This window comes from Arvicanthis niloticus, chromosome 10, assembly GCF_011762505.2.
Source record: "Arvicanthis niloticus isolate mArvNil1 chromosome 10, mArvNil1.pat.X, whole genome shotgun sequence".
In the NCBI taxonomy this organism is placed as follows: domain Eukaryota; kingdom Metazoa; phylum Chordata; class Mammalia; order Rodentia; family Muridae; genus Arvicanthis; species Arvicanthis niloticus.
This window is the reverse complement of record NC_047667.1, coordinates 49,604,274-49,617,889: the sequence shown is the minus strand read 5'-3', so window position 1 is coordinate 49,617,889 and position 13,616 is coordinate 49,604,274. Positions and strand designations below refer to the sequence as shown.

Here is a 13,616-nt window from a genome sequence, read left to right as displayed (position 1 = left end):
AAGTATCAAGATCAAGGGCTGGAGAGTCACTTCTACACGGTCAGTTTAGTTCCATATATTTTACATAAGCACAGGAAAAGTGGGTCTCAATGTCAGGTTGTTTTCTTAGAGTCTTAGAGTCTGATCTCTTAGGGAACTTGTTATAGTCTTCTAAGAGGCAGAATTTGTGATATTATGGTGGCTGAGTTAGGATTAGGCTTGAGGAATTGTCTGCTGTTAAGAGGCTATAAATCCCAGAACATACTCTTGTTCCAAACCAGGTCTCACCAGCTTTGGCTCAAGGTTAAGCAGCTATGGGTGCCTTCGCCCACCCTAATTATCCAGCTGAATCTACTACAATAAATAATGCTTGAACTGACACAACCCGTTTAGGGATATGCTCTTATTGGGCAGTCTGTGCCCAGCAGTATTCTGAGATATTTGCACACTAAAGAAGAGTGTGTGGGTATGTGCCTCCATGGATAAAGATGACTTCCTACTAAATATGTAAGTGAGTCACACTGGTTAACTGATCCAGTGCTGAACTCAGTTACAAGGTAATTTCCTGATAAAATTGATAAGATCGACAAACATACTCGAAAGGTAAGACTTTGCTTACCCAAACGTCCCAGGTTTAAAGTGGTGCTTCTCATGTCAGCAATCCCTTCACAGTATCCCCAGGAAAAGTTCCTCTTGTTAGGTCCAAGCTCAAACAACTCTGTGCTTTTATTCTAATCATTGTAGTTGGTTGTACAAATAATAAAGAAATGGAAAGAAAAGTCATTTTTATTTCACTCGTAATCACACTCAGTGTGGATTTATGGGGCCACTGAGCACTGTAAATTCTCAGGTTTTAGAATCAGCTAAGTCACGATCTCCTCATTTGTTGTTCCACGTCCACTTTTCTACTTTTTATCATAGAAGCTATTGAACCCCTGCTTTGAAAAACTGCATGGGGGGGGGAGGGGTATTGAATGAAACACAGCCCTGTCTCATGTTAAAACTGTGTGTGTGTCATGCTCCAGGCTAGTATCCCAGTATCCCACTACTCTAGAGGTTGACCTGGGGAATAGGCAGAAGCTCAAGACCAGCTTGGGTTACACTGAGTCCAGACCAGTCTGAGATAATAGTGTGAGACCCTGTCTAAAGCTGGGGTGGTGAGGTAGGAGTGTGGGGGGAACACCCTCATAGAAGCAGTGGGGAGGGGAATGTGATGGGGGTTTGCAGAGGGGAAACTGGGAAGGGGGATAACATTTGAAATGTAAATAAATAAAACAACCAATAAAAAAATTATATCTGAGATATCATAAACTAAGGTTCAAAACACTGAATATCACTGTACTCTCTGACACTCTTAAATAACTCAGGGGCCCTCTGTCTTTGGGAATGAGACTTCCATGCCCACATATTATCTCAACAATAGAGAGGCATGTTCAGTCTGACCTTGTTGAATTAGTTATTTGTGTTTTCCTTCCTTGATGTGAAAGAGACAAAATCTATAGGAAAACAGTCATTTCTGACCCTGCCATTAAACATTCGTGACTTCTGTGCAACCAAGTGTGATTTCCCAACTCATTTGGAAATCAGTGTGGTTTAATTGTTTTACTGTTCTTGATAAATCCTATTCTCTCTGTGACACCAACCTTACCAAGCTCACCGTGGTTTCTTAATGTACGACTTGATGTCTTCCATGCTCACTTAACTTTGACAATGCTTTTTTTCATAACAAAAATAACTTTTTTAAAACTTCCAAATAATAATTGGTCTTTTTTTGAAAGTTCTAAAAATTAATAATACCTTAAATGCTAATTTTGCATCTAGATGTAAAATAACTCCACAATAATTAGTAACATTAGTGAACTATTTCCATTAATAAAATGTCTTAGTCACCCCACAAGTGCTGGAATTACATGCATATGGGAACAGGCATATTTGACACCGATTACTTTCAGGGCCTGGCATACCCCCAAGAGCTACTCTCAGTGCCACTTGTACATTGACAGAGTTATTCATACAGTACCTGAGGTTGGGTATACCTCTAGCTTCATATTAGGGAAGAGGAAATGGAGATACAGACATATTAAATTATCTGCTTCTACTGATAATTATTCAGCACTGAAATTCAAACCCATGTCTCTAACTCGCCATATCCCACATACTGAAACAAAGCCCTCAAGGACTGCCTGGAAGTGGCTGAGTAAGTCTGGTTTACACAGGGTCCCAGTGACAGACTGGTGGAGGGAGGTGTTCCACATACTGCATAATTGATAAATAGTGGTTGTAAGCTATGACTCAGGATATTAACCTCTACTACATATTTGCTCTGTTAGTTTTTTTTTTTTTTAATTGAAAAGCATGCAAGATGATGGATTCATTCTACCCAACAAGAAATCAAGCCATGGCCAAATATTTATTCAACACTATTATAGCACAAACATTATACTAGGAATACACACACATCAAAGAAAATATCCTACTTTGGGGATGCATGACCTTATGTAGGAAGAGGACCCACAGATATGATCAACTTAATCAATAACAAAATGTAGTGTGCCCCTTTGAGTGCACTCTTTAGTTTCCCTAGGAATAAAGACAGAGTTGAGCTCTCCATGTAGTCAGGCAACTACATATGCCTCATGGAGCCATTGCCATCCCAGAGCTATTCCCTGACTCTGGAGCCTGTTGCCTCCCCTCCTCTGACTGCTGAAGTCCTAGTTGACTCCTCAAAACTTAAAGCAACCACCATGCCCCCTGTCACTTTCCTGTCACTCCAACATCAACATTAACATTTCCTCTTTCCAGCTCTTACTATAATTTAGAGATAAAATATCTTGGTGTGTAAACAAAAATAATTGAAATTCTTGATTTTCAAGATTGACTTTCCCACCAAATTGATCACTGCTCTAAACAAAGGTTCAATAAAGACCTAACATACCAGTGCTGTCAACAAAGAAGCCTCTCGCTGAGTGTTTGATGTCTGAATTAACCAGAGAATGATCTCCAGAATCTACATCTTGGATCCTTGAGGGCATCTGATTTCACTCTCTCTACATGAACTATAATCTCCTACTGAGACTGTCTCCAAAACTTTGTAATCTAGACACCACTTAGGGCTTAGGTAAAGCCAATCTCAGAACTTGAAATATTGGTGAATGTTTATAGTGGACCTTTGCAATTGCACCACTAGTCCTGATCCTAATTCTTTTCTCTGTGAGGGAAAAAACAAATATTTTTGTTATTGTATCAGACTCTTCAAGAGTCGCTATGATGTGCTCTTTTGCAAAGTGCACCTGGGACACTTTAATTCCTTGTCTGAAGGCTCCGCTACTAGCCTCACTGCAGAACCACTGGGTGACTTCCCCGATCTTCTTCTATTAACTATAGAATACATATGTTCTTATTTCTTACCTTCAACAAACCTATTCCTGAAACAACAACACTCCAGACAAGGAAACTGGTCTGTGCTGTCTGAATGCACGTTCTTCGCTGGGTAACTGAGGAAGGGCCAGCCCCTACTAATTAGCTTTCTCTGAGACAGCCACACTCACCCTGCTGACCTCCTCTCTAGTTTCAGCAAAGCCACACTGGAATTACTTCCCTCTCTTTCTTAACCCAGCTATTAGAAAAGGTTCCTCACCTTTCCAGAGTACTAAGTAGCCTGCATTGCTTCCGGCTGCCCTGCTAACACCCTCTCCAGAGGCAGTATGCTTCTGCACATGGCTTTCAATGTCAACGTTTATACGTTTATATGCAATGCCCTGCCCCTCCCCACCCCCCGGGGTCTGTTTTTTTTTTTTTTTAATTTTTCAAAAAAAAAGTGGTTATTCTTCATTGAATGAATGGTAAGTAAACAACATTATATCTGTGTCACAATGAGGAAACTGGAACCCAAAGGAGATGAGCAGTTTTCCCATGTCATCACACTGATTTCTAATAGAACAGGGACCCAAAACAGATGCATCTTGACCCAGCACCTAAGCTCCTCTCTCTCTCTCTCTCTAAACATAGGGTCAAGGCACTCCTCTGGCATCCAGGAAGAGGGAATATATAAGTGTGACATTCTATAGTATCCATTGTGGTCTAACACTTGCCTCTTCTGACAGGAATCTTCTAGACTTCCCTGGCAATGTATAGATAATTGCTATAGAAAGAAATCTATCTTACAACACCTTTGCAGACACCTGAAAAAGGAAACTTTTGATTCAAAAAGACAGTTCTGTTATAGAATATATTTAATCTCAATCATGGGCTTCTATCCCACCTTTATTTCTTCAATTCCCAGATAAATTTTAAAAATGAAAGAACATACACAGGCTGGACCTAGGCCTCCCCGCACATTTGTAACAGATGTGCAGCTTGATCTTCATGTGGGCTTCGAACAACTGGAGTGAGGGCTATCCCAAAAGCTGTTGCCTGTACACAGGATATGTTCTTCTAGCTGGTCTGCCTTGTCTGGCCTCAGTGGGAGAGGAAGCACCTAACCTTGCAGAGAATTGAAGTGCTGGGGAGTAACCAGGGGACCCCCACCAGCTCAGAGGAGAAGGGGATGGGGGTTGGAGGGCTGGGGAAAGGACTGTGGGAGAGGGTGACCAGAAAGGGGTCAATGAGCCAGATGTAAAGTGAATGAGTAAAAAACAAAATTAAGTTTTAAATAAATAAATAAAATAATAAATATATAATTAATATATAATATACATAACGTGTGCATGTATAATGTGTAAATATATAAATTTATTTATATAGAGATATGATATATAAATGGATTTATGTATAAATATATTTAAATATATAATATGTAAATATATAATAAAATTCTAATAAATAATAAAAAAATAAAATAAAAACAGTTCTGTATCTATTACACCATCTCCTCAGAGTCTCCCTAGAAAGAGCACACAGCAGAGAGTAAAGCAGCCTGAGCCCCCATGGCTGAGCTGCTTCTCTTGGGTTTCCAATCCTAAAAATCCAAATGAAACATACCCAACTCTGTGAACCGTTCATGTGGAAAACAAGAAAATAGAAAATGTCAGCACTGCGTACGTCCTTGGGGGATGTACGTCCTTGGGGGATTAGTTGGGGGATAAGGCTTGTGTGATACAGTCCATGCCTAGGATTCACCAAGCTCAGGACCACAAAAACAGGGTATGGTGGCAGATGCCTGAAATCCCAGCACTATAGATGGTGAAGGGAGGAGGATGAGAAGTTCAAGGTCACCCTTCAATACATAGTGAGTTTGAGACCAATCTGGCTTTGTGAGGCCCTGTCTCAAAAAAAAAAAAAAAAAAAAAAAAAAAAAAAAGGAATTGAGAGAGAGACAAACTTAAAGAGATAAAATTATGTCAGAGACATATTGAGAAAGAACATCTAATACTTTATTCAGTGTGTGTGTGTGCTGAATGTGTATGTTCTTGGTGAGAAATTCAGAGGAATTACAGAAGAGAAGAAACCAACTTTGGGAATAGCTTACACTATTGAGCATTTACTATGTTACCAGGACCTATTCTGAGATACATGACACACGTTAATTCATTTGATCCTCAGAACACACTACAAAGAAGCTACAAGATTTTCTCCATTTTCACAATGCCCAGGGGAACTAAATAATTCAGATCACACAGTTTTAACTGACACAGTTGGTTGTTTACCCAAATGTGCTGTTGCCTCACAGTGTTCTTACAAATCCACAGTATTAACACATGGCCAGAAAACCTTACACCCATGCCTACTGTGCCATGTACTCACAGAGGTGAATCGTATCAGGCTGAAAGAGGAGAAATATCTCCTCTGTCCACCCTTCCACTCTAAGTCCCCCCTGGCAGCCACCTCGTCTCTTCCATTGGTAACTAGTTATGAATTATATCCCAGTAGCACTGTTGTGGCCTTGGCAGGATGCCAGGACAGAACCCAGAAGGCAGTGTAGTGTCGTGGCACCTGTGGTGACCACAAGTGTCTTGGCTCATAGTCTTAACCCCACCCTGCCAGCTGCTGTGTAGTTTTCTGGGATGTCCCAAACCAATCCGAGTGTCCTTAATGTGATTTTTAAGAGAGAAAGAGAGAGAAACAGAGAGAGACAGAGACAGAGAGAGAGAGACAGAGAGAGAGAGACAGAGAGAGAGAGACAGAGAGAGAGACAGAGAGAGAGAGACAGAGAGAGAGACAGAGAGAGAGAGACAGAGAGAGAGAGAGAGAGAGAGAGAGTGTGTGTGTGTGTGTGTGTGTGTGTGTGTGTGTGTGTGTTTTCCAAGGCCACCCTCTCCTGTCTGCTGCTCCAGCCTGCTCTGGGGTTGGAGTCTGGAGGATGGAGACAAGCCAGTTAAGAATGCAAGACTCTGCCCACCACCAGAGGGTCTGGTTTCAGCCACTCTGCCAGAAGTTACAATTGCATTAAAGACCACAAGTGAGTGAACAGAGAGCCAGCTCCGGCCAAGGGGTGGGGTCATAGCCCAGCTCAGGGGTTAACCCAATGACCTGTACATTTTCTTTCTCACACTGACACACCACAGATAGTCCACAGAGGACACAAACTGAGAAAATCCCTTAATCTCCTAAATTCTTTTTTTGTTGAGTAGCCAAGGCTCGGGTGGGGCTTTTGTGAATAAGACGCTGCTCTCGGTTTTCCCTCTGCAGAGAACCATGGGGAAGAGAGTCGCAATTGTGGGAGCTGGGGTCAGTGGCCTGGCCTCCATCAAGTGCTGCCTAGAAGAGGGACTGGAGCCCACCTGCTTCGAGAGGAGCTGTGACCTGGGGGGACTTTGGAGATTCACGGTAAGTAGGTGATTCCCACACTTTTATCTATCCATTGGAAAGAGCCTTGAAAAAACTGGAAAGGTCTGCGGAGTGGAAACCTAATTTAGGGGGACCCCAGAATTGTAAAAACGTTTTTAAAAAGGTCCCCAGAAAAGTAAAAAGAAACAGGGACTGAGTTCTACGGAGAGGTGCCAACAGCCTTATAACTGTCTAGGGAGAAGAGGAAGAAATAACCCCAGAGAAGCTCACAACGCAGACAGGGAAAATCAATGCCTGGGTCTGACCAGGATAGCACAGGGTAAGGGTGCAGGACCCAGAGCGGGGATCTGCACAGAACAGAAGCTGTGGTGAGAATTTGAGTCTCTACTCACAGAACTGAGCTGCCTCTAGTCACATAGTTTCCTGGCCCCGCTTCAGCTGGGACACAGCAACACCGGTTCGGTAAAGCAGCGGGAGTCACATAACCCAAGCTCCTGCTGCCTGAACAAAGGTCGTCCACACCATGCACAAGCGGTAGTAGAGAATGTGAGTTTGGGGTTGAGGGGGAGTAAAAGATGTACGCCTCCGGAATCTCAGTGGGGTAGTGTTGTGAACTGATCCAGGGTCTGGAAAGCCCACCCTGGCTGGCCAGGAGCCCTGGTGGGGATCACAACAGTCCTACTGCTTGCCGATGAAATCCCAAAGCCAAAAGAGAAAAAAAAGTGTTCTTTGGGCTCCAGCACTCAGCTGGAAAAGCTTTTTTGTGTGTTTTGGTTTTTTTGGAGGGTAGTGGGTGTTTAACTTGCCACAGCTTCTAGGAGAAAAGATTTCCCACGAACTTTAGGCAAGCTGTCAGGAGCTGAGGAAAGGAGCAAGTGTCAGACAGCCGGGCCTCAGAGCCCCTGGGAAACAATCACCGTTTACAGAAGCCAAGAACTTGGAACTGAAATAAAGTAATTTTTTTTTCTAAACTAGAGAACAAAACTTCAGAGAAGCCACTGTTGCCTGGTTAGGCAGGGTCTCCCAGTGCAGCCAGGCGTGGCTCACATAAAAATGTGTATCTTAATGTGCTTGACTACCAGACACGATCTTCAATGTAGAGAAAATTTCCACAGGAGTCTGATGAAGGAGCACGCCTGTCCTCGTGATTCAAACTGCATCTGTTCTGACAGGATGGCAGAACTCTTGCATGTGCTAAAACATCTCTTCCACATTCATTGCAGGCATAACTAATCAAACCTTTGGCCTCTCTAGAGTGAGCCTCAGCATGCCAGATGAGTACATCTGATCAGCCAAGGTTGAGAACTGGCACAGACAAAAAAAAAATGTTGCATTAAATTCCGTTATTTGACTAAGGTAAATTTCAGTCAAAACAAAAAAGTGAGTACAAAGATCAAAAGCTGTACTTAGCTTCTTGAGATACTAGACAAAATGCTCACTGGGGTCACAGTCATGTAATTATTAACCCTAAAATTCATTTATGTGAACATCAAGAGAAATGCGTCTCAATCCAGTTGTGCCCAGCTCTTGTGAGCAGGTCAAATAGCTGCACAAAGAGCATTGTGGGGGACACAGAGGTGGGAAGGATTTCCCCCTTCTCTGGAGAGCTATTAGCAGAAGAAAGGCTTATGATCTTACAAATCACAAACAGCCCTATAGGTGTGGGAATGAGGACGAGGTTACAGCCACTGCTGGGAAACCAGAAAGGCTATGTAGAATGGACAGCCCATGATGGGTGTTAGAAGGGTCCAAGAAACAGAAGAGCATGCTCAGAAAGTATAAAGGTTATTCATTGATGCAATGCATCTGAGAGGAGTGACAGAAGGAAAGCAAGCAGTTGAATGTCTGGGCAACTTTGATAGCAAAGCAGAAAAGCAAAATTTAGAAAATTCTTTGTTGGTGCTGCTGCTGCTGCTGCTGTTCTATTTGAATATATGCATGACAGAAAGACCCAAAGATGACTGTAGCTGAAGACTGAAAGTCCCTAGATGGCAGGAAGTGATTGAATATGCAAGTCCAAAATGAGACACTATCCTTACAGAAAATATGGCAAGTGGGACTGTAGGTACAAGAAAGGGGGGTTAATCCTGGGAAGACAAAGAGGTAAGGGATACTTTTCCCCCAAAGACTGGAGGAAAGGGAGAGAGAGCACAGGAGAGAGCACACAGGAGAGGGAGCACACAGGAGAGAGAGCACACAGGAGAGGGAGCACACAGGAGAGAGAGAGTGCACAGGAGAGAGAGCACAGGAGAGGGAGCACACAGGAGAGGGAGCACACAGGAGAGGGAGCACACAGGAGAGAGCACAAAGGAGAGGGAGCACACAGGAGAGAGAGCACAGGAGAGAGAGCACACAGGAGAGGGAGCACACAGGAGAGGGAGCACACAGGAGAGGGAGCACACAGGAGAGAGCACAAAGGAGAGGGAGCACACAGGAGAGAGAGCACAGGAGAGAGAGCACACAGGAGAGAGAGCACACAGGAGAGGGAGCACAGGAGAGGGCACACAGGAGAGAGAGCACAGGAGAGAGAGCACAGGAGAGAGAGCACACAGGAGAGAGAGCACACAGGAGAGAGAGCACACAGGAGAGGGAGCACACAGGAGAGAGAGAGTGCACAGGAGAGAGAGCACAGGAGAGGGAGCACACAGGAGAGGGAGCACACAGGAGAGGGAGCACACAGGAGAGAGCACAAAGGAGAGGGAGCACACAGGAGAGAGAGCACAGGAGAGAGAGCACACAGGAGAGAGAGCACACAGGAGAGGGAGCACAGGAGAGGGCACACAGGAGAGGGCACACAGGAGAGAGAGCACACAGGAGAGAGAGCACACAGGAGAGGGAGCACAGGAGAGGGCACACAGGAGAGAGAGCACAGGAGAGAGAGCACAGGAGAGAGAGCACACAGGAGAGAGAGCACACAGGAGAGAGAGCACACAGGAGAGAGAGCACACAGGAGAGGGAGCACACAGGAGAGAGTGCACAGGAGAGAGAGCACAGGAGAGGGAGCACACAGGAGAGGGAGCACACACGAGAGAGCACAAAGGAGAGGGAGCACACAGGAGAGAGAGCACACAGGAGAGAGAGCACACAGGAGAGGGAGCACAGGAGAGGGCACACAGGAGAGAGAGCACAGGAGAGAGAGCACAGGAGAGAGAGCACACAGGAGAGAGAGCACACAAGAGAGAGAGCACACAGGAGAGGGAGCACACAGGAGAGAGGGAGCACACAGGAGAGAGAGCACAGGAGAGAGAGCACACAGGAGAGAGAGCACACAGGAGAGAGAGCACACAGGAGAGGGAGCACAGGAGAGGGCACACAGGAGAGGGCACACAGGAGAGAGAGCACACAGGAGAGAGAGCACACAGGAGAGGGAGCACAGGAGAGGGCACACAGGAGAGAGAGCACACAGAAGAGAGCACACAAGAGGTGGCACTCAGGTAAGGTACTCCCATTCAAAGCCAAGAATTAAGAATTCTTTGGAATTTCATTTCCAAATAGAAAGAAGGCATGATTATTATAGAAATTATGAACTACTTTATTTAATTGACCACTACCAGGACTATGACTCTAGTCCTCCGAGCTAACACAGAAGACAGAGTTTTCAGTGGGAAAGTAAGGACATCATAAACTGAAGCAAGGAAGAGGATGGAAATTACTAATACACACACACACACACACAAACACAGGTAAAGACTCCTTCTGACTGCCACTCAAGTGAACAGAGACCGTGTATGAAACACCCTTGTCACAGTAAACCTTTTCAGCCAAGCAAGAGGGAGAAAGGGCTCACAACAGTAGTACTGTTGGTTAATGGTCTCAGCTGTAAAATAATAGTTGAGAGTTGGGGTTGGAAGTCAGTTGCTAGATGACAGAGCACCCATGGCTTCATGGGTTGGATCCTCCAGAACCCAGCACAGTAGTTCATTCCAGTGACTTCCACACTCAGGGGGTAAAGGTAGGAGGATCAGAAGGAAATTCAAAGTTGTCTTCAGCTACATCGTAAGTAGAAGGCCATCCCAGGCTACCTAGGACCCTGTCTCCAAAAACAATAAAATAGTTGAAGGAAAAGAATTTGAGGGTTTGTCTTGCCACTAACAGTAAATATCGATGCTATACAATTTGACAGCAGTAAGGGAACTTGGGACGTAGTCTTTAAGTAAAACCACACCAGCATTGTCTGAAGAGGATTAACAATACTGGCTGACAGAGAGTCACTCTTCATCTGTCACTTCCCTAGACTGGGTTAACTTAACCTTTAAAAAAAAAACATTTTAATGTATGTATTAGTGTGTGTGCATGCATGTGGCATGTATAAGCGTGGGCACAGGCATGCCACAGCACATGTGTGAAGGTCAGAGCATGCCTTTTTGAAATCAGTTCTCTCACCTTTATGTGGGTTTCAGGGATCAGACTCAGGTCACCAAGCTTGTGTGCTGCCATCTCTCTGGCCTCTACAGTGTTCTTTTAAAAGTCTTAGTTCTAAAACTTCAATAGTCTTGGTGGGTTTCCTTTTATTAATGTATTCTAATGATATTTATTGAGTTCCATTATCAATTTCGGAGTACACTAGGCAGACCCCTCTCTTCACACACCTTAGATTCTTGACTACAACAGATTTCCTAAAAGATGTCTACAGTTCTCCTCCACACACCCAATAGCTGAGCCCTGTCTTTCAGGGAGAGTGACTCTCATGAAGAAGCAGTGTGTGATATGAAGATGCCCCTCTCTGTGTGTCTCTCTCTGTCTCTCTGTGTCCTCTCTCTCTCTCTCTCTCTCTCTCTCTCTCCCTCTCCCTCTCCCTCTCCCTCTCCCTCTCCCCCTCCCCCTCCCCCTCCCCCTCCCCCTCCCCCTCCCCCTCCCCCTCCCCCTCCCCCTCCCCCTCCCCCTCCCCCTCCCCCTCCCTATGTCTCCTACTTCTCCTCACCCATCTCTGTCTCTCAGGATTGAACCCAGGACCTAGTACACGCTAGTCATGCCTTCTTTCACTAAGCTTACATCCTAAGCCCTCTGGATATCCTAGCACAAAGGAAACAAAGAGAGAATTTTCTTTCTTGATGAACAGATATATGTGTGAGGAGAAAAGCCGTTATTTAGGAAACATTTTCAGATGATTTATTTTTTTGTTGTTGTTGTGTTGTTATTGCTGTTTTCAGGCAGAATTTCAATTTCCCCGGCTAGTTTTCAACTCAATACATAGCCAAGGATAACCTTCAATTTCTGATTTCCCCTTTCTCTCCCAAATGCTGGAATTACAGACTGCTAACAGGTCCAGCTTTATGTGATGGAGAACAAACGCAAGGCATTATGCATGCTAGGAAAGCACTCTCCCGGCTGAGCTCTGTCTCCTGCCCCTCTAGCTAGGAATTTTAATACCATCTTTTTTCTTTTTTGTGATATAATTATATTTAATTAAAATTTTTAAAAATAATATAAAATAAAGGTATCAAATTCTCAAAGAATTAATTAAAATATGATTACAAAAATTTTCTTTATATTTTTACTTCATACTTTTGGGGGGTTTTCTCATTTTTATTGTACTTCAAGTATTTCGTGCAATATATTTTAATTATCTTTTCTAGCTCCTCCAACTCCTTCCTGATCTACTCCCCCTCTCCTACACACCCTTATCTTCTCTGTCTCTCTTTAAACCAAGTCAAACTTGTACTGTCTATATACTCTTGAATGTGTGATGTGACCTTCTACAGGAGTGTGGTCAATATACCAGGGGGCTATACCTTTAAAAAAAAAAAAAAAAACTGACTCTCTCCCTTTTCCCCTCTCCATTCTCCTGTCTCCCAGTAGCTCCTCTCCTGGGGACTGAACTTTATGTTCACCTTTTCTGTCCGTGCTGGGACTTTTCTGGCCTGAGCCTGCATGGGTTTTGCACATATTGTCATGACACCTGTGAGTTCATAAATACAACTGCCTTTTTGTGCCTTGAAAACACTACTCCTGGCTTTTACGGTATTTCCACCCTTTTCCCCACAATAATCCCTGAGAACCTGGAGTAGGGGGTTGTGTTATAGATCTACCATTGAGGGGTAAGCATTGCTTAGTCTTTAGGACTGGTCCTTGACCCTATAAGGTACCAAATACTTAAACACAATCAGAAAGTGGTTGTTAGCTCCATGATGTTCATACCACTATTACACATGGTATCTTTCTAGTCCAGTCATTATTGTAGCTCACACTGGTTCATAGTTGGGTAAGACTTAGGATTACTTTTCTCTGCCAGTAGTATGCATCATACCTTCCAGCACTGTGAAATCCAGCCCAAAGGGATGAAGCTTCTAGGTCAGTATCAGTTTGGTTTCTCTATGTTCTGTGACTCAAGTATGTGGTGTTTTCATCAATGGGATCTTACTGTCAAGTTATGGAGGGGAACCAAAAGTCCTGTCAATGGCAGTCATGTTTGTGGGTCTCTATGTCCGCAATGGGGAAAAAAAAGGTTCAAACGAGACAGCCCACTTCTGGCACTGAGATTTTTTTTTTTTTTTTTTTTGGTTTTGGTTTTTGGTTTATTTGTTGGTGTTGGTGATTTTTTGTTTTGTTTTGTTTGGGGGGGGAGTTGGTAAGTCTGTGGTGTGAAGTAGGGGCATTATCCCCTCATTATAGGGTAACTCTTTGTATGTGTCTATATGTACGGATTTTAGAAAGCTTTTACAGTAGCAGGTGGAAACTACTCTCTGATTGGTTTTGAAAGGTCTTTATCGTTATCTGTCTCTCCCTGTATTTCCAGCTCTACACTTCCTACATAGTCACAACCCTATTTAACCCATCCTGCTCCATTATCCTCTTTAACCCTTTATACCACTGTGTTCAATTTACTCTCTCTTGAAAACCATACCACCACGGTCCCATACTAATTTCCTTACTAATTTCCAAATGAAATACGTATATTTGAAGATTAAAAA

At 43.8% G+C, this 13,616-nt stretch overlaps 1 protein-coding gene across 2 annotated transcripts in view; it reads left to right on the top strand.

Moving 5' to 3' along the window:
* Fmo1 (flavin containing dimethylaniline monoxygenase 1) overlaps positions 1-13,616 on the top strand; it is a 32,461-nt gene that overhangs the window by 543 nt on the left and 18,302 nt on the right. The window contains exons 1-2 of one of the 2 annotated variants that reach the window (XM_076941488.1): positions 6,215-6,376; positions 6,607-6,744. In XM_076941488.1, the coding sequence (XP_076797603.1) occupies positions 6,613-6,744 (132 nt within the window). In that variant the 5' untranslated portion in view covers positions 6,215-6,376; positions 6,607-6,612. Of the gene's footprint in view, positions 1-6,214; positions 6,377-6,606; positions 6,745-13,616 lie in introns of those variants that run through there. The other variant, XM_034513117.2, reaches the window with a different exon arrangement.